This window comes from Ruditapes philippinarum, unplaced genomic scaffold (assembly GCF_026571515.1).
Source record: "Ruditapes philippinarum isolate M1 unplaced genomic scaffold, ASM2657151v2 ctg893_1_1_1_1, whole genome shotgun sequence".
Taxonomy (NCBI): Eukaryota; Metazoa; Mollusca; class Bivalvia; order Venerida; family Veneridae; genus Ruditapes; species Ruditapes philippinarum.
Window position 1 is genome coordinate 135,666 of NW_026864801.1, and position 22,935 is coordinate 158,600.

The following is a 22,935-nucleotide window of genomic DNA, read 5'->3' on the forward strand; positions in this document are numbered from 1 at the left end:
AAATACTTTGTAGAATCTGCATTGTCTGATACGAAATACTATCAACATACTTATTCATTCTTTAACATACCTTCCATTACAGACCTATTCACTTTATTATTGACGAATTGCACATTTAGCTTTTTTGATTATTATTTTAAAGGGAAAGGCAAAGCTAAATGCAAAATATATATTGTATGTAAGCAGAACGTTGATAAAAGCTTACCTGTAAATGCTGTGATGTGTTTAATGGGAAATATGTTCATTTCTTGTCTTAGACGAACAGTTATACAAATCTTTTAATAAATGTTCACATGTAAATTCAAAACAAAATAATCTCACATTCAAAACTCAGATCGTTTCAGCAACTTGGTGGATATTGGTTAAATAAGAAGTAATGATTCTAGAATACTAACAATTAAATAGAATTGCATTCGCTTAAACGGTCGAGAATGTATTTTTCAAACGGAAATATGTTAATTAATGAATACACAATCATTATAACTGACTGAACGTAACTCTTTACAGCTAATTAAATTATCTCCGAATAATCTGTCTTGTAATCAGTTAATTTACGGTACACTCTCTTTTCATTAAGCATATTTATAGATTTAGTTTACGTGCATATAATGAATTCGAACGTTAAGCCCGTTAGATTACAACATACTTTAACAAGATGCCTTTGGTGATTGCCCACGCATTGATAGAAATGTTTCTGCCAAAGATTTTAAAAGGTATTGTATAATTACATATTTGGTTTACGTGTATATAATGAATTAGAACGAATTAAAAGTGTTCTCATATTGAAAAACACAATGCTTATTTAATTGTTGATGGGTCGTGTTGGAGTAGCGTTCATTGAACGCCGCCGTCCCTTGCTGATCTTGTCTATTATATTGAACAAAATGTACGTTTTGGAACAACAAAATATTTATTTATCATTTGTTATAAAATTGCATGCATTTTGAGATCCATTATTGCAGATTTGCACTTAAACGTGAATAAAACAGTTTAGGCTTTAAGGCATGAACATTATACGAGGAGAATGATTCTACAAAAGATTCTACTATTGTATAGATATATATATATCATTCTTTGATGATCTTTGATATTATCTTTTCTATTTCCAATTACACCCGACCCGCATGGATATTGCATGATGCAAGTTGTATAAATTTCTAAACAAATCTAACTAATACTTTAAGTTAACATATGTTACATTAATCATTATAATAAGTTTGCTTCTTTATTGTTACTTCATTATTTCTAAGAAAACAGTTCATGCCTTGATTATAGCATTTTCCAAACTTCACTTCATACGTTATCTTAATATTAGAGTAATTAACGGAAAGTTTCTGATAGAATGGCAAGATATACTTTCGATGAATAGAGCATAAACGATTAATGCAGCTGTGTAACTTGTTATGATAACATGATTATGAATGCAGTGGCATTTATCACTGGCGAAGAAGATGTTGATGTATGTTGTTCTGAATATATTGGTGAGCCTAATTTTCTTTGGAGATGGGCTATTGGTGAAAAAGGCAACTGGCAGCTGATCTGGGGACGGGATGTATTTATTCAATTATATATTTTATATGTACGTATAAATACGTGTTTTCGTAATATGCTTTTTTGAGTCTTTGAGGAATATACATATAATTTTACCTACGTTTTGGAAGCATTAACAACATGGCGAAGATGCTTGAACGTGTCGTGTCTAGTTTTCTGATGAGAGCATCAGGCAGGCAGTTAATACATAGAGAGAGAGAGAGAAAGTAGTAATATATTTTGTAAGGGCTAGGAACTGGTCTCTATAAACATACCCACTGCATATGTGTTGCCTGAAATTGCCACCACTGTCCATGAACAGGCTCAATAAAACCGAGCCTGCAACATTTTCAATTTTGCCGTTTCTGGCGATCTTAAATTGATTGCGATATTATATTTAGAATTTACTCATTTTATGTCAACATTTACATAATATATTGGATTAAAACTTGTCAACAACACCCAGCATTAAACATTAATTTATTTACATGTTTAGTTTCTCAGCGTAGGTTAGACCGAAATACCGCTTCCCTTCTATTGTCCTTATCCGAAGACTGACGGAAAGGGCCGAAAAGTTGCGATTGCTACATAGGATGCCGAGAAAATTGGCTTAATGTGTTGCAACAGTATTATATCATATGGATATTTAAATGGAAGGGTTAATCATGCACATATATTATTTTGTCTTTACATGTTGATGTACATCTACATCTTAGTGCAGCATACATCTTTCACTTCAATGCCTAGAATCATAAAAAATGTTTTGCTAGATTCATGAACGAACAGGTTAATCATGATCGAAAGGAATATAATTCAAAAAAATATGCAATTTTTTACATGTAGTTCCTATCTTCGTAATCGACGTAAAAATGGTTATTCTGAAATTCGTCGAAATTTTGAGGATCAAAGTACACATAGTAATTGTCTCATTCGGGGAAAATGGCATATGGTTAAGCTTTAAGGTAAAGTATTGTTTGTGATGTATTTAGAAACATATGAGTAATAAAATCCCGTAAACAGGTTGAAGCTTTATGTCACAGGAAGAACATGCATTGAAAACAGCGATTGTAGGATTTCGCTACAATACATCGTTTTTTAAACAAATCATATATAGAATAATAGTATATATGGAGTCGTCACTCAGAAATGTTAAGGGAAAGTTGAGTGCAAGCAAATAATGTACTAAAGACTGACGAACTAATTTTTAAAGATATTTATTTGCCTGTGTATGTTGACATATTTGAATTCGATTTTCATACGCTTTGACTAATACTTAATCCACAGAAAAAACTCTTCCAGTTATTTATATGTCATCTCTATGGAAGAATATTGCCAGAAACCATAATATATTGTGACAGATTGACATTTAAAGTTGATGGTATTCTATTTGAAAAGTTTCAGCTACTGAATACGTAAACATAATAGCCACTTGTCATTCCAAATTCCTTTAAATCGAATGATCTGGTAATTGTTTTTGTCATTTGAATTATTCTTATTGCTATAGTGAAACAATTACGAAGAATACAGCTAAATAATATTGATTCGACATTATTCAGTGGTTCCTTTCAAGCATGTTTAATCACTTCTTCTTCTTTATGTAAATTGCCAATGTTGTTAATCTTCTTAGTTTACTCATTGCTTTATGTTAGTTCCATTAAAACTGTTTTCAAATCTATTTTAAACATTTGAAATTCCGAATAATTAAAAATGTTTAAATTATTAAAGAAAATTACACATCATTTTGCATTTTAGCATTTCTTCCATAGTTCAATGACATTTAATATAAAAATATCTGACCTATATGTCGGTCATTGGCCAACTATCCGAAGGAAATAAAGGGCTGTTTAACTCTTTTTGACATTTATAAAGTAAGATATTGCCTGAGTTGTATCAATTAATCAATTTGCTTACAAACTAGAGTGAAATAATGTAAAAAATGGTAACTTAAACAACCGCTAACTTTTGGTTCGTATACCCTGGTGTGGTATATCTAGATGCAATGAGCTCAGATATTCTATATCTTGTATCTAACGATATCAAGCGTCGTAAACCATGTTTTTAGTCAATATATGTAATAATTTGTTGAGTAAGTTACCGATTTTACGTTCATATGAATACTAATATTTTCAAGTACAATTTTCATATACCATAAGCAAGCAAAATTATTTAACATTGAAAAATATCATGTTTATTTCCAGTAAAAATTAATATAATTATTTTAAATAAAAGATTGTCACTTTTTATGCGTTTTTATTGTATTTACACGCAATATGACGTTATGAATTGTCCAGTATCACTAGGTCAAATTACGTTCAGGAGTACTAAAAATATGTTAAACGTTGTTGGTATAGTTTAACGAAAATCTAAGAATGACTCTGAGGTTAGGAATCAACTTGGCCCGTTTGCTGTTCATACTTGCCAATCGCTTGCAATAGATGAATAAACAAAGTTTCAGTAACGTGCAGCCAAATGGTAAGGATGTTTGCCTCAGAATCCAGGGATAGAACGTTCTATACCTACTATGGTCAAGTACATGTATCTTAGATGTATACAGCAAAATGACTTGTGACTAGTTTAAAATAAGAGAGAGCTTAATTCGGGTTACAAGTACGCCCAGATAACTGAATAACTAAAAATGTCTGAAAATTGCTTTTAAAAGATCCGAAATGAGTCTAGCTTTGCACCCAAAGTAAAAACGCAGAGTTGCATACATTCTTCGCCGAAAGCGAAATATTTCTGATAACAAAGTATTGTAATTAAGTATTTCCAGAGCGGAAACAATACGTACAAAATTACATTTAATCTTGTAAAGATCTTCATAATTGAAATAATTATGACTTCGTCTCAGGTTCAACCAGTTAAAGTACAAAATTTAGTTTCTTTCTGTCTTACAAATGGTTTGATGTAACTGCTATCAAATTATAAAATTATTATATTCAGGTAGTGGTTTGCTTTTGAATTAATAACTTTGCAAAGAAAAAACAACATGATTTAAAAATAAACCAAAACCTGGTAATGCATCTTTAATTCAAAATTGTGTGTTTGTATTCAACTCAATACCTCTTAAAAGCAAATTGCAAATGTATCTGATAACAAAGAGTCGAATAAAACACAACGGTATCTGTTTATTGTTTAAGATAAAAAAGCACTATATTGTATGAGGCATACTGCAGGGTTAAATATTAAATATACTTTTTTATTTTTCTTTACTTTGGAAACAATTTTTTGAGTATTCCTCATAAATATAATAAAAAAGATTGATATCAAAGATATACATGATATATGGCTTAATAAATTATCTACAAAATTAATAAAATAATATTTGTGGTATTTATATGAACCACATTAGTTTGGACATACCACTTTCGTTTATTTTCTATCCGGATAATAATCATAAAATATGTTGTGTTTCTCAAAATTCTGTAGTCAGGCTAAAATAAAAAAGAATATTTTCTTTCTGTAGAGTCTAAACAGACGGACAAATATTTCAGAATATGTTTGGAATTTTATAAACACGCACTTTAAAGGCACGGGCTGTTGATATTTTTGGTATTTGTTCTGTATCTAATTTAATATAGATACACCACCAAGTAATCTTCGTTTAGATGTTTGTTTTTCAAGCAATAGTTTGTGTGCTTAACTTGAATCACAACGTTTTGGCTGAAATATTAACAACAGCCCATAATTTTATAGTCAAGCAAGACTTATAACTCTATGCTACTGGACATTAGGAAATGCTAACAAACGTAACAAAAATGTTGAGTTATTATCAATTTGTGGTGTGTATAGACAAACATATATTGCTAAGTGGTTTATCTTAACGTTTACATTTTATATCCTTCCAAATCATATATAGATAGACTATTCTGTTTTTCTGGTTCAAACAAAAAGATGTTGCAATTTTTGTTTTCTCTGATTAATCAACTCAATAAAATCAAGTCTGCAAATTACTCATTAAACATCATATTTGTACACCGTATTTTTGTTATCCTTTACCATAAACGGCAATATTAATGTGGAAGGAATTGAATTATATTTTGTTCTATCTATAAATTTGCCATATTTAAGAAACTGCAGAATGCGATTCATTAACATCTTTAAAATCTGATGTTAATATCCAAATCCTCTATCTGTGCAAAAAGATATTACGTTTATATCTTCCCTTATCTTCCCTTATAAGCTTATACATTTAGCAATCGCTTTCATTTCATTTGAATCGGTTAAAACAAAGGTAACGGTTCAAGTCAACGTATCTTTAATAAATTTAATGGCTTAAGCTTTATTGCATTATAAAATTCCAAAGGAAAGATAACTACAACATTGAGATGAAGAATTTTGAAATATGTTACAGTCTCCACACAACACATAATTGATGTGTGAATTTAATAACAATGATTGATTATGGGAACTAACAACTATCATATGTATATAGTTACAGATGTAGAGAGCTTCAACAATTACTATAGACAGCAATGATATTAAACAATGGACTATAATATGAAGTATAGTCTTAATCAATACTTACGCCAATTAGAGACATCAGAGACTAAGATTAATGGAAGTACTTAACAAAATTATATGTATGTTGAGAAAATATATCGTATGTTTTAGAAATTTGAATAAGAAACTGTAGTGAATAATGCAGGAGATATGGCTTATATCAGATAGTCACGCAGTCTTTATTTTTTCCCTGAGGGCTCATATTATTCGTTTTAATTGAATGCAAAATAATAGTATTGCATGTACAACGAAATCGATCAATACATTATCGATGGGTTTAAATTTTCTATGTAACAAATATATATTCAATCTAAATTAGAGTGCGAAAGAGTATTACATGAAGCAGTGGTTTTATGTTAGTTTAGTTATTGGAACATCAAAGAGTTGAATAATGAGGGATCCAATGGCTAGTAAACGACAATGTAAATCATTTCATTTTTGTATGTGCACAGATGTTTTTTTCTGAACAAAAAAAAGTATTAAGTATGGACTTAACTAAGTGCTAAGTTTGATTGCAGAGATCTAATATTTGTGTGATTAAGAGTACTGAAATACTATTTTATATTACTTTATATCAATAAGAAACGGATGCACATGACCAGAAATATTAACGAATGTTTTATGTTTTGACACTACTTTCAAGATATTTGTATTGTTCCCAAAGTGCTCTTGATAAGGAAGAAGCAATAAATGAAGAATTATATCAATCGATATCATAAGCCGGTGGGTATTGTGCTTTGGCAAGTAAATATTGGCAAATAAAGTATGAACATTTTGAAGTAAGATAGATTCATTGACGATGTAACAATAGCAAACAAACGAAAGAAATTACCAGCATGTGTATTATTCATTTTTGTATCAGTATGGATTTCTATTGAGGTTATAATAACATTTATAACTATATTTGATTTATAACATCATTGGTTAAGCTCATAAAAACAATTAAGCATCTGGTTTATTCATAAGCTATTTGCTGAGTTAACATCAGAAAGAAAGATTGTCATTTTGTTCATGCAAAGCAATTATGACATATTGCATTACCGTACAAAGACAGTGTCTTACTAGAATTGTTATCTAGTAGATATTTATGTTTTTCTTATCATCCTACAATATAGTTCACGCCGTCGTAGCAATATTATGTGATACCTCTAAATTTACTTATATAATTGACATTTAGTAAGACCAAAGGGAATACAATATGTACCAAATTTGATTATATCTTCTTAGGTTCTACATATTGATTGAAAAGTATCCGATTCGTTCTTAGTTTGAACCAGCTAACCAGTCTCAACCCTTCTCCTAATACTGCCAGAAAAGGTATTCATGAGATTTTTTAGTTTGAGGTATATTTTGCCATTCTTGGTGCAGAGCTTGTTCCAGTTCCAACAATTAAATTATATTTGTATTCAATTAAATACCGCTTAAAAGTGAATTAGATATTTCATCCATCTTGTTTTATGTTCATTAAACTACGATGCAATGCGATTTTTCAAATAAACTCATCCTTTTCAACGATTTTTTTTAATGATTTTCGAACAAAATTTCAGAATCAAAAAATGTACCTGTTCTCGAATTCCCAAGTGACGTAATTAGAGAGTTAATTATAAATTGGCCAATTAAGCACAACAGAGTTAGTTCCCTTTCGAATAATGTGCACTATAGGAAATACTAAAGATTTCTATAATACTATTAATTATTCTTATATGTACTGATGTTATTTTTTGAGCAACAATGCTGTACGAATGGACTTGACTAAGCGTTAAGTTCGTGGCAGAAATCTAAATTTTGTATAATTAGAAGTACGTTAGAAAATAACATGTAAACTGACATACCATTTTATTTTTGTTTGTGACAATAACATATGGATACAAAAAACAATATATCCATAATGATTACGTCAGACATTCACGAAAGCTTTATTTTTAAACCCTTGTTCAAGATAATTTTATTTTCCCCAAAGTGCTCATAACAAGGACAAAGCTATGGATGAAGAAAAATAGCAATCGATGTTATAAGGCTTGTTTTATTTATATTACCGAAAATACAATCAAACTTTAATCCATTATTGTGCTTAGGCAAATTAATATTCGCAAATAAAGTATGAACGAGATGACGTAAGTTTAATTCCTTGACGCTTTGACGAGGATATGATAACAAACAAAAGAAACAAATACCAGCATGTGTATTTTTCGTTTTTGTGTCAGCCTAAATTTCTGTTGAGGTTATAATAACATGTATAACTATATTTGATTTATTACATCATAGGTTAAGCTCATCAAAATGATTCTCAAAGCATCTGTTTTACTCATGCGCTATATGTTGAGCTAAATTCAGAAAGAAAGATTGTCATTATGTTTGTTCAGGGTTAAACAGCAAGGCAAATATAATATTTTATTACCGTGCAAAGACAGTCTCTTACTTGTAGTCTTACCAAGTAGATAATAATGTTTTTCCTATCACCCTAGTACAATACCTTTTACGTCCTCGTAACAATAATCTCTGATACCTCTAAAGTTACTTACATTATTGTCATTTAGTATGACCAAAGGGAATACAATATATACCAAATTAGAATATATCCTGTTAGGTTCTACATATTGATTGAAATGTCTCTGATTCGTTCTCAGTTTGAACTTGCTACATGTAAAATGCAGTTGATAATTACAAGTAGTGTTCATTCTGTCATTAAATTTGTATAACATTACAAACTAAGATTAAAAAAACTGATTTTACTCTGCTGTCAGTTTCGTTTTAATCGACCAACGTTATGATTTGCCTCAATTATTTTCTAAAAGAAGTGATAGCTTGCTCACAATTTATTAATAAGACATATAAAACATAGTCATGTAAATTTTAATTTAAATTATATTTTTTTAGGTAAATGAAAATTTCAAATAATAATATCATGTTTTATGTTAAGTAAAATGCATTTTTGTTTAAAATCATAATAATACATGAATACTTCAACAAGACACTTTTGGTGAGTGAACATAACATGATAGATTCATAACCTATCAGGATTTGTTGATTGTAAAACGAACAATTATACAAATTAAGAACATATGTTTCAGGAGGCATAATATTTAACTGTTTAGTTAACCGCAGAATATGTAGGAGTAATACATGATATTTGCGAAGTACATGTGTTTGATAAGTAATGACAGTTTGTTTTATATTATATTATTTTTTTTTGGAATTGTTCTTTATATTTTTTTGTAATAGTGAGTGATTGTCTTGTAGCAATAACATCTAATAGTAGAAACATGAGGGATAAATTGACTTTGGCAAGTAAATATAAGTGAATACAGTATGAACGAGTCGACGTAAGATTATTTCCTTGACGACTTGACGAGATTATGATAACAAATAAAAAACAATAATACCAGCATGTGTATTTTTCGTTTTTGTACAGCCTTAATTTCTATTGAGCTTATAATAATATTTAAACCTATATTTAATTTTTTACATCATTGGTCAAGCTAATAAAAAAAATTAACAAAGCATCTGTTTGACACATGAACTATATCTTGTGCTCAATTCAGAAGAAGAGACTGTCATTTTGTTTCTTCGGGGATCGATCAATAGCATAGCAAGAAGTGTGATCTGTTTTATAACCCTATATAGACAGGGTCTTAATAAACGTGTTACAAAACCAAGTTATTATTAATGTTGTTTTTTTTCTTAAAATTCTAGTACAATACAGTTCACGTTGTCGTGGCAATATTCCCTGATACCTGTAAATTTACATATATAATTGTCATTTTGTACAACCAGAGGAAGTACAATACATACCAAATTAGATTGTATCTATATCAGGGTCTACATATTGATAAGACATTTTCTGATTCGTTCTCAATTTGAACCTAATATATGTACAAAATTGTTGATAATTACAAGTATTGTTTATTTCACCATAAAATTTTATAAACGAACTGATTTTGCACTGCTGTCAGTTTTTAAATCGAAATAAGACTTCTCGTTAAAATAGATCAACGTTATATGATTTGCCTCAATAACTTTCTTAAAGAAATGATATATTGCTAACGATCTATTAATAATACATACAAAGCACACTCAGGTAATTTAAATTCAAAATTATATAATTTTGTACCCATTAAAACACCTGTTAAAAGAAAATTGCAAATGATATTTATCATGTTTTATTTTTAGCAAAATACAGTTTTATTTTAAACCGTTAGAATACTTACATAAGATGCCTTTGGTGATAAAACAAAACATGATAGAAATGTTTCTGACAAAGTTTTATGAGGTATTGTAAACCGCCAGGAAACGTATTCTGTTTTGATATTGCCAGTCTGAAGCCAAAGTAGTATATATCAAATATCATAACATTCATATATCTTGTTATTATATCACACTGTGTGAACGATAAGACATATTTCATGACATTTTGGTATAACTATCCTGATATTTGATTAAGAAGAGCCGATTTTTGCGGATTGTAAGAACAGCTGATATATATTTTTGATTTCTGTTGTGTTTATTTCATTCGATTGGGTTGGAAGCTATAAGCTTATTGAAACGCTCTCATATATCGGTCCCTGGAATCAAGCACTACTAAGCAATAAGTGTATAAGTTCATTGCTCAAGGATACAACAGATTGCCCCTGCCGGAGATTAAAACAACACGCGTACGGCAAACAATCCGATGCTTTAAATTCTCGGCAACGCCACCGATTAAATGTTTGAACGATGTCTAAGGATATGTTTAATAAAACTTCATTTTTTCTGTTTTAAGATAATTGTCCCTGCAATAAGCCTAAGTGATTCAGCATCTGATGATATTGCGTCCATACAACACATAACTGATGACAGTATGTAAGAGAAATATTTGCGACTGGACGTCCAACAAAAACGTGTATATTGTAATTATTTAAACGTTATAATACTGAACAAATTGCTATTACATAAAGTAAAGTCTAAGCCAGATAATTCAATATTTGATTAATGGTTTTGTAATGTGTTTTATAAACTATTCAAACAAGGTTTGAGACCACCGGAGTAGTACATGAAGAGCTGGCCTTATATAAACTTGTCACTAGAATATTTAAGAGTGATGAATGTACGATTGTTTGCAATTGACAGGCAACAATTATGGGAGATAGTGCATATTGTAATATCTACCATAAAGACTTATTTAGATTTTTTACAACAGAATACTTTGATTAATTGTATAAATACCTTTTATATAGACGCCAAACGAAACAATGTATGAAATGTGATGCAAGAACAAAAGTATCTTAAGTTGTAAAAGGTGTCTTCAAGATTTGAAACAAAAAAAAAGAAAATTATCTAGTTTAAACATGTTATATTGCTTCTAAATAGACTAATGTTGTTCGCGGTGAATGACGTCATTTTTACAATAATTTGACAGATTTCAATTTTATTTTCAAATAAATAATGAATACAAATTGAATTCTAGTCCAAATTAAAGTTTATGCATGCAGGTTTATGCATAAAATATGTTATAATTTAACAGCATACCGAGGGATAGTAAACACATCATTGGGGATAAATGTTTGCCAAATGTTCCAAATATATTACATATTTTCAGAATATAAACAAATATTTTATATTTGCAAATAATCTTTCCTTAGAAAAATCATGATTACTTGAATATCTGTACACTAATTTACAGTTGTTTTGGGATGTCTATGAAGTTTCATAGGATTAATTAATAAACCAAACTTTCTTTTTATTATTTACAGAGAAGAGAAAACAGCCCGTTTATTGTCTCAGAAAACAATTTAAACAAAGTTTGATATCATTTCAGGAGATAATGAAGTATCTTTATGTAATGTAGTTATCAGAACGCAAAACAAAGATTTTATGAAAATAATTCTTACTCATCCTTTTTTTAATTATAAAAGTACAACGCAAAGTCAAGAGCAGTAATCCCAACAATTAAAGTATATTTGTATTCAAATAAATACCTCTTAAATTGAATTAAATATTTCATCTATCTTGTTTTATGTTTATCAAACTTCATGTTTCAATCTTAACCGATATAATAATGTATATTGATACTTTCAACTTGGTGCAGCAAGTGGTTTAACACAAGTGAAGAAATATACTTCTGCAAAGGTTTTATAAGGTATTGTTTACCGCCAAATAATATATTTCGGTCTTGAAACCAAAAATAATACTGATTAATATTTGATAACCCTTTATAACATTCTAATATCTATTATTATTATTTTGTACACTGTGAAATATTTCATTACATTTTCGTATAAATATTCTATTATATAATAACAAATAACCTATTTATTACATATCCGGATGTGTTGATTGTGAAAAGAACAATTATACAAATTAAGAACACATGGTTGCATGACGTTTCAGAAGGCATAATATTCTAGTGTTTAATATATCGAAAATCTAGTTAGAGTAGTCGTACAGGACATTTGCCAAGTGCATGTGATAGATAAATAATGACAGTTTTCGATAAATTATTTTTTAGAATTGTTCTTCTTAACTTATGTAACAGTTATTGATTATCTTGAAGCATTTTCTATATGATAATTCAATTTATGTTTTGTAATAATAGTAAATAAGTGGGATGGTTTCCGGAGAATGAAATAACACACCTTATTAAATATTGCATTAACAAGCTATACAATTGTCTGTTGCATTCAGATCTACTAAGGGTACGTGAAGCATATTTCCAGAATAATTTTTCATTCTGCATCAGATAAACATCAATGAAGCTAATTTGTTAGGTAAATTAAAACATTAAAGTCAACATAATTCATATTAATGATATACATCACATTTATTTTTCCTTACAGCTTTTGTATTTTTGTCCCGCGTAATTGATGGTTTTGTTAACAAATTGTGTATACTCGAATAGTTTCTTTTCCAGTAGGGTAATATTGTATTTATCGTTTCTTTGTAAGCTTAATCAAGATGTATACTACCTCATTTGGTTTGTAATAAAGATGTTGGTTTAACTGTAATGCTCATATTGTTTTTTAATCGAGCGTTTAATTACGGTAGCCGGTCCAGTATATTCCGCTTTTACAACTGGTGTACAACTGTGTTTTAAGGAAAGCTACTCTTTTTCTTCCATATGACACAATTTCCATCCGTATTGATTATAGACAAAATCGTATATAGTTGCAGATCTCACAGCAACAAAAACAAGTCACAATCTATGTATACCTATAGAATGGACGTATGTAGGTATATGTCTAAAAGTAAATATACATCAAGCAATTTAGTACATTGTAGTAATGTAAGAGAGCAAGTTTCACAATCAAATACTCGGTTAATACGAATAGATTATATACATATACACAGATTATCTAATAATCTAATAGCTACATACTCATAAAGTAACAGATGAACAGAGTTTCAAAAATTGCTATAGACAGCAACTATATTAAACAATGGACTATAATATGAAGTATAGTCTTAACAAATACTTATGCCAATTAGAGACAACAGAGACTAAGATTATTGAAAGCACTTTACAAAATTATATGTATGCTGAGTAAATATATCGTAAGTTTTAGAAATTTGAATAAGAAACAGTTTACTGTGATTAATCAGGAGATATGGCTTGAATAATACAGTCCCGTAGTCTTTATTTTTCCTTGAGGGCTCATATTATTCGTAGTAAATGTATGCAAAATAATAGATAAGCATGTTCGACGAAATCGATCAATACATTAACGATGGTGTTAATTTTCTATGCAACAAACATATTCAACCTCAATTTGAGTCCGTATGAGTAGTACATGAAGCAGTGGCTTTATGTAAGTTTACTTATTGGATTGTCAAAAAGTTGAATAAAAAAGGATCCGTTGGCTAATAAACGACAATGTAAATTATATCAAATTTGTGTGCAATGGTGTTGTTTTCTGACCAAAAAATGGTATTATTAAGTATGGATTAGTTTGATTGCAGAGATCTAATATTTGTGTGATCACGAGTACTGTAATACTATTTTATATTTGTTCATATCAATAAAAAATGGCTGCACATGACAAGAGACACAAATCTTACGTCAGACATTTACGAATGGTTTATGTTTTGACACTATTTTCAAGATATTTGTGTTGTTCCCAAAGTGCTCGTGATAAGGAAGAAGCAATAAATGAAGAATAATATCAATCGATATCATAAGCCGGTGGATATTGTGCTTTGGCAAGTAAATATTGGCAAATAAAGTATGAATATTTTGAAGTAAGATAGATTCATTGACGAGGTACCAATTACAAAAAAAAAGAAATAAAAAGCATGTGTATTATACATTTTTTGTATCAGCATGGATTTCTATCATTTTTCTATCATTTATAACTATATTTGATTTATTACATCATGGGTTAAACACAACAAAAAAATTAACAGCGCATCTGGTTTATTCATAAGCTATTTGCTGAGTTAACGTCAGAAAGAACGATTGCCATTTTGTTAATGCAAAGCAAGTATAATCTATTGTATAACCGTACAAAGACAGTGTCTTACTAGAAGTGTTATCAAGTAGATATTTATGTTTTTCTTATCATCTTACAATACAGTTCACGCCGTCGTAGCAATATTCTGTGATACCTCTAAATTTACTAATATAATTGACATTTAGTAAGACCAGAGGGAAAACAATATATGCAAAATTTGATTATATCTTGTAAGGTTCTACATATTGATTGAAAAGTATCTGATTCGTTCTTAGTTTGAACCAGTTAACCAGCCTCAACCCTTCTCCTAATACTGCGAGAAAGGCGTCTAATGCGATTTTGAGGTTTGAGGTATATTTTGCCATTCTTGGTGCAGAGCTTGTTCTAGTTGTTGCAGGTTGACTACAGGTGGTTCGTACCATTGCAAAAATAAAATTAAATTAAAAGTTCAGTTGTGGTCTTATTGAGGTACAATTCCAAGTGTGAAGGGTTTGAGGCTATCATCCGGACACGTGACGGTTACAAACGTTATTAAAAATTTGGCCACATAATGTCATTTAGGTTACGTTATCGTCAACAATTACCAAAGATATCCACCAGTAAATGTTTTGTAAACGCTCCAACACCATACTTATAATCATTTACATTTTTTGTAAAAAAAAAACACACACACATTTGCTCATGCTTCAATAATTTGGTTAAGAATTAACTAAACTCATAAATTTACTGGTTTATGATTACTAAATTGGTATTGCTACTAACATGTATCAAATAACCATTTCTTACCTCAATAAAGTCGTCATCTCATGACAGTGCTTTCAACACAACATATCTTATATTTCCAGGGTGTGCTTAACTAATCTCTAGGTGTATATATGACGTAGTTTTATACCTTTTTAGCATATAAACAAATATTATAATTTCCCCATACTTTTATACCCTTATACTCTTTTATAGTTTGTATTGTTGTTTCGGGATATCTTATGAAGTTCTATGGAAATAATTAATTAAACTTTCGTTATATTACTTTTAGAGAACAGAACATTCTCTCAGAGAAATATGTATGTTAAAACAATTCAAACAATGTTTGATACCATTTCAGTAGATAATGAAGTTTTCTCAGGTAATGTAGTAGTAAAACAAATGTTTTATGATAGTTATTTCAATTCAGTTTATGAAAGATATCCCTTAAGAAATAATAGCATGCGCACGATATAATTACAAATATACAAAGCACAGTCATGAGAAGTAATTCCAACACTTAAATTATATATGTTTTTCAATTAAATACCTCTGGAAAGTGAATTAGATATTTCATCCATCTTGTTTTATGTTCATTAAACTACAATGCAATGCAAGTTTTCAAATTAACTTATCCTTTTCAAAGATTTTTTATGATTTTTGAACAAAATTTAGGAATCAAACAAAACGTGCATGTTCTTGAATTCCCAAGAGTGACGGAATTGGAGAGATAATCATAAATTGGTCAATTGAGCACAACAGAGTTAGTTCCCTTCCGAATAATGTGCACTTTAAGAATAACTAAAGATTTCTTTAATGCTACTTATTATTCTGCTTATAGTAAGAGAAAACTTTTTTAGGAATCCGTTTCATAAAGCTTCTATACAAGTCACCACTGAGTCGTCAAGTCAAAGCAAGGAATTCTCACAATTTGAGTTCATGGACTGTAATGTAGTTATTGGGCGGTACTCTATGAGGCTAGCGGTAATATACAGACCACCTCCTTCTAAACAGAACGGCTTGAATACAAACACTTTCCTTGATCATGAGTGGCCCCTTTTCTTAACTAAGTACGCTACAGTTGACAATTCTGCAATCATAGTAGGCGATCTGAACCTTCATCTAGATATACCAGACAACAACGATACGAGAAAATTTACAAGTAACCTTGATGCGTGTGGTATGCATCAGCATGTACAAGAACCAACCCATGTTGCAGGTCATACATTGGACGTAGTGATATCAAGGGAAACAGACAACATTGTATCAAACATAGAGGTCGTAGATCCTGGACTCTCTGATTCTAGTGGAAATATCTTACGTGACCATTTTGCTGTTACATTTGATGTCAAAGCCTCAAAACCTGCACCGGTACGGAAATTGGTTTCTTACAGAAAACTTCGCGCAATTGACATTGATTCTTTTCGAGATGACATACGGAAAATGGAATTCTTCAACAAAGAGTGTATCCCTTCTGACATAGATGGTTTTATGATGGAATATTCAGACAGTCTAACCTCTATTTTGGATAAACATGCTCCGATGATTAACAAGACTATTACATTGAGACCGGCTTGTCCGTGGTATACAGAGCAACTCCACGAAGCCAAACATGAAAAAACGTAAACTAGAACGGAAATGGCGTGAAACTAAACTTACAATAGACCATCAGATCTACAGAACACACTGTTCTAGTGTTAACAAGCTGTTAAAACAAGCTCGTGTAGAATACTATACAAGTAAAATAGAGTCTTGTGGCAATGATCATAAAAGTCTATCTAAGATTACCAAAGGTCTACTTGGAGATACAAATGAAGTGATTCTACCATTTGATTCATCTTCAGAGCGCCTTGCCCAGAAATTCAGTGACTTCTTTATCGGAAAGATTGAAAGAATAAGGAATAACATACGTTCTCAAACACAATCGGTACCGGATAATGTAGATATGGAATCTGAATATACGGGTGTCAAATATACTGTGTTTGCTCCAACCACAGAGCAAGAAGTGAAAGCATTGATTAAAAAATCAGCCACCAAATCCTGTGAGTTAGATCCCATTCCAACATGGCTGTTAAAAGAATGCCTAGATGAACTAACACCAGTGATAACCAGTTTTATAAACGTGTCCTTGGATGCTGCTTATGTACCAAAAATGTTCAAACACTCACGAATAAGACCACTTCTAAAGAAACCAAATCTAGATCCTAACGAACTGAAAAACTATAGGCCTGTGTCTAACTTGCCATTCCTGTCTAAAATCTTGGAAAAGGTCGTTGACGTACGACTTGAGAGCCATCTGAAGACAAATAATCTACACGAGGTCAACCAATCTGCTTATCGCAAGTTCCATTCGCCCGAGACTGCATTGTTAAAAGTTCAAAATGACATTCTACGGTCTTTGGATAATAACTTGATTTGTCTGCTGCTTTTGATACAATTGATCATGGAACGCTCCTTCGCCGCCTTGAACGACACTTTGGAATTACAGGCAAGCCACTCGCATGGATGACGTCATACCTGACCGACCGATACCAGACTGTATGCATAAACAACAAACTATCACAGCCAGTCCACATGGAGTACAGTGTACCTCAAGGGTCTGTCCTGGGACCCAAGAGCTATGTGATGTATACGAAACCTGTCGGAGAAATCTGCCGTAAACATGATCTAAACAACCATTTCTTCGCAGATGACTCACAACTTTATCTATCCTTCAAACCAGTGACTAATATTTCAATTCAAGAGAATATAAACCGTATTGAAAGATGTCTTGAAGATATTGTAAGTTGGATGAATGCCAACATGCTGAAGCTAAACGGCGATAAAACAGAGTTGATCATCTTCTCATCTGAACATAACGCACAACCTGTTTCAGATGTTACAGTAACAGTCGACGGTTCGAAAATTAGCCAATCATCTAGTGTGCGCAATCTTGGTGCATTTCTTGACTCGAACATGAGGATGGAACAACATGTAAATAATGTCTGTAGGAACTGTTATGCACAATTAAGACAAATCGGTCACATCAGACCCTATCTTACTGTTAAAGCAACCAAATCTTTAGTAAACTCACTTGTTACTTCTAGGTTAGACTACTGTAATGCACTGTTATATGGAGTCTCTAAGCAGTCAATGACCAAGTTACAACATGTTCAAAATACAGCAGCTAGAATTGTGACCAAAACACTCAAATATGACCACATAACACCTATCTTACGTGAACTTCACTGGCTTCCGGTAGAGTATCGGGTCGAACATAAAATTTTGACTTATACATATAAATCCCTCATCGATCAATCACCAGCCTATATAAAAGACATGATAGACGTGTACATCCCAGTCAGAAATCTGAGGTCCCAGAATAACTCAATGACATTAGTTGTGCCTAAATCTCGGACAGTACGATATGGTGACAGGTGCTTCCAGACAGCCGCAGCGAAATTATGGAACGCGTTACCACCTGATGTTAGAGACTGTAATACCTTGCCATGTTTTAAGAGAGCTCTCAAAACACATTATTTCATAAAGTTCTATGGACGTTAGTTCATAAATCATCATACATGTACTACTTTTGCTATATTATCAGTGTTAATTTTAATTGTGCCTTGATTTTAAACTAAATGTGTCTGTATTTCTTACCATCCTTTACTGGTTTTAGATTATCATTATTGTTTAATAGGTTTACTTAATTAATGTTGTACATTATGTCTTATATATATATATGATTATGTTTTACCGGATTTATGTAAAGCACTCTTGAACATTTATTATTTATGAAAAGAGTGCTATAGAAATGTGGTATATAATAATAATAATAATAATAATAAACAACAATGAAAATTATTTTCAATTTGTCTATGTACTGATGTTATTTTTTTAACAAAAATGCTATTAAGTATGGACTTGACTAAGCATTAAATCCATGACAGAAATCTAAATTTTGTATTATTAGAAGAACGTTAGAAAATAACATGTAAACTGACATACCATTTTATTTTTGTTTGTGAAAATAACACATTGATACAAATAACCATATATCCATAATGCTTACGTCAGACATTCACGAAAGCTTTACTTTTAAACCCTTGTTCAAGTTATTTTTATTTTCCCCAAAGTGCTCATAACAAGGACAAGCTTTTGATGAAGAAAATAGCAATCGATGTTAAAAGCGTTACATTTTATTTATATCTATAGGGTATTGTGCTTTGGCAAATGAATATTGGCAAATAAAGTATGAACGAGTTGACATAAGCTTTCAACGAGGTAATGATAACAAACAAAAGACAAAATACCAGCATGTGTATTTCTCGTTTTTGTGTCAGCCTAAATTTCTGTTGAGGTTATAATAACATGAATAACTATATTTGATTTATTACATCATAGGTTAAGCTCATCAAAACAATTAACAAAGCATCTGTTTTACTCATGCGCTATATGTTGAGCTAAATTCAGAGAGAAAGATTGTCATTTTGTTTGTTCGGGGTTAAATAGCAAAGCAAATTTAATATTTTATTACCGTGCAAAGACAGTCTCTTACTTGAAGTGTAACCAAGTAGATATTAATGTTTTACTATCACCCTAGTACAATACCTTTTACGTCGTTGTAGAAATATTATCTGATACCTCTACAGTTACTTACATTATTGTCATTTAGTATGACCAGAGGGAATACAATATATACCAAATTAGAATATATCCTGTTAGGTTCTACATATTGATTCAAATGTCTCTGATTCGTTCTCAGTTTGAACTTGCTACATGTAAAATGTAGTTGATAATTTCACGTAGTGTTCATTCTATCATTAAATTTGTATAACTTTACAAAATGAGATTAAAAAAGAATTGATTTTACTCTGCTGTCGGTTTCGTTTAAATCGACCAATGTTATCATTTGCCTCAACTATGTTCTATAAGAAGTGATAGCTTGCTCAAGATCTATTCATAATACATATAAAACATAGACAGGTAACTTTTAATTTAAATTATATTTTTGTAGGTAAAAGAAAATTTAAGATAGCAATAATTATGTTTTATGTTCAGTAAAGACATTTTTGTTTAAAACCGTTAGAATACATGATTACTTCAGCAAGATGCCTTTGGTGAGTGAACATAACATGATAGATTCATAACCTATGAGGATGAGTTGATTGTAAAAAGAACAATTATACAAATTAAGAACATATGTTTCAGGAGGCATAATATTTAACTGTTTAGTTTACCGCAGTATATGTAAGAGTAATACATGATATTTGCGAAGTGCATGTGTTGGATTAGTAATGACAGTTTGTTTTATATCATATTATTTTTTTAGAATTGTTCTTCATAGTTTGTGTAATAGAGAGTGATTGTCTTGTAGCAATAACATCTAACTGTAGAAAAATGAGGGATCAGCTGACTAACAAACGACAATGTAAATTATTTCAAATTTGTTTGTACAGTGTTATTTTTCAACAAAAACAAATGATGTAAAGTATGGACTTAACTTAGCGCTAAGTTTGATCGCAGACGCATAAAGTGTGTGTAATTTCGAGTACTTAAGAAAAACTATGTGAACTCACATACCATTTTATTTTTGTTTATGATAATAATAAATGGATACAAATCACTAAATACGAAATTATTCTCTTACGTCGACTCGTTCATACTTTATTCACTTATATTCACTTGCAAAAGCACAATACCCACAGGCTTATATTTTGATTGCGTCTCCGGTGATATTAATAAAATATAACGCTTATGATATTGATTGATATTATTCTTCATTTATAGCTTCTTTCGTACATAATGGTTACGCCAGATATTCACAAACGTTTTATGCCTACACACTTTTTTCAGGTTATTTTTATTTTTCCCTAAGTGCCCAGGATAAGAAAGAAGCTATAAATGAAGAATAATATCAATCAATATCATAAGCGTTATATTTTATTAATATCACCGGAGACGCAATCAAAATATAAGTCTGTGGGTATTGTGCTTTTGCAAGTGAATATAAGTGAATAAAGTATGAACGAGTCGACGTAAGAGATTAATTTCGTGACGACTTGACGAGGTTATGATAACAAATAAAAGACACAAATACCAGAATGTGTATTTTTGTTTTTTGTACAACCTAGATTTCTATTGAGGTTATAATGACATTTATATCTACATTTAATGTTTTACATCATAGGTTAAACTAATCAAAAGAATTAACAAACCATCTGTTTGACACATGAACTAATTGTTGAGCTCAATTCAGAAGAAGAGATTGTCATTTTGTTTCTTCGGGGATCAATATCATAGCAAGAAGTATGATCTGTTTATTACCCTATAAAGACAGGGTCTTAATAAAAGTGTTACAAATCCAAGTAGTTATTAATGTTTTTCTTAAAATCCTAGTACAATACAGTTTTCGTTGTCATGACAATATTCTCTGATATCTGTAAATTTACATAATTATATAATTATCATCTAGTATGACCAGAGGAAGTACAATATATACCAAATTAGAGTTTTTCTATATAAGGGTCTACATATTGATTTGTTTAAACCCAATATACGTACAATATTGTTGATAATTACAAGTATTGTTTATTTCACCATACAATTTTAAGATTTTAAAAACGAACTGATTTTGCACTGCTGCCAGTTTTAAAATCGAAATAAGTCTTCTCGTTTATATAGATACAACGTTATATGATTTGTCTCAATAACTTTCTTAAAGAAATGATATCTTGCTAACAATTTATTTATAATGCAAACAAAGCACAGTCAGGTAATTCAAATTCAAAATTATATAATTTTGTACCGATGAAACACCTGTTAAAAGAAAATTGCAAATGATATTTATCATGTTTTATGTTTAGCAAAATGCAGTTTTATTTTAAACCGTTAGAATACTTGCACAAGATGCCTTTGGTGATAGAACACAACATGAAAGAAATGTTTCTGACAAAGCTTTATGAGGTATTTTATACCGCCAGGTAACGTATTTTGTTTTGATATTGCCAGTCTGAAGCCAAAGTAATATATTTTAACTATCATAACATTCATGTTCATATTTCTTGTTATTGTTATACCCCCACCACAAAATGTGGGGGGGGGGGGGCTATAATGGATTCGCTTTGTCGCGTCGGTCGGTCGGTCGGTCGGTCGGTCCGTCCTTCCGTCCGTCCGTCCGTCTCCATTTCGTGTACGCTATATAACTCCTATACCAATTGAAGGATTTTCTTCAAACTTAGCTCAAATGTTCACCTTAACAAGAGGATGTGCAGAACCCATGTTGCCAATGTGTCAGCTCAAGGTCAAGGTCACAATTAAAGGTCGAATATCAAACACAATCAAATATTAGACAGTATGTCGTGTCCGCTCTGTAAGTCCTACAATAATTGAAAGATTTTCTTCAAACTTGGCTCAAATGTTCACCTCAACAAGGGGATGTGCAGAACCCATGTTGCCCATGTGTCAGCTCAAAGTCAAGGTCACAATTGAAGGTCAAATATCAAACAATCAAATATTAGACAGTATGTCGTGTCCGCTCTGTAAGTCCTACACTAATTGAAAGATTTTCTTCAATCTTGGCTCAAATGTTAACCTAAACAAGGGGATGTGCAGAACCCATGTCACCCTTTTGCCGGCTTAAGGTCAAGGTCAGACTTGAAGGTCAAAAATTGACTTAGAAAATATTCTTAAATTTTAACATTTATATGAATATTTCTGAATCTAGAAAAGGTATTTGCTTGAAACTTAAAATATATATGAA

The 22,935-nt window shown here is 30.8% G+C and overlaps 1 protein-coding gene across 1 annotated transcript; it reads left to right on the forward strand.

Moving 5' to 3' along the window:
* Positions 1 to 16,166: 16,166 nt before the first annotated feature.
* On the forward strand, positions 16,167 to 21,088 carry LOC132726859 (uncharacterized). The gene is made up of 4 exons (XM_060712252.1): positions 16,167 to 16,565; positions 16,786 to 17,533; positions 20,506 to 20,604; positions 21,030 to 21,088. The coding sequence occupies exons 1-4, from the start codon at positions 16,167 to 16,169 to the stop codon at positions 21,086 to 21,088; spliced, it is 1,305 nt and encodes a 434-aa protein (XP_060568235.1).
* Positions 21,089 to 22,935: the final 1,847 nt, after the last annotated feature.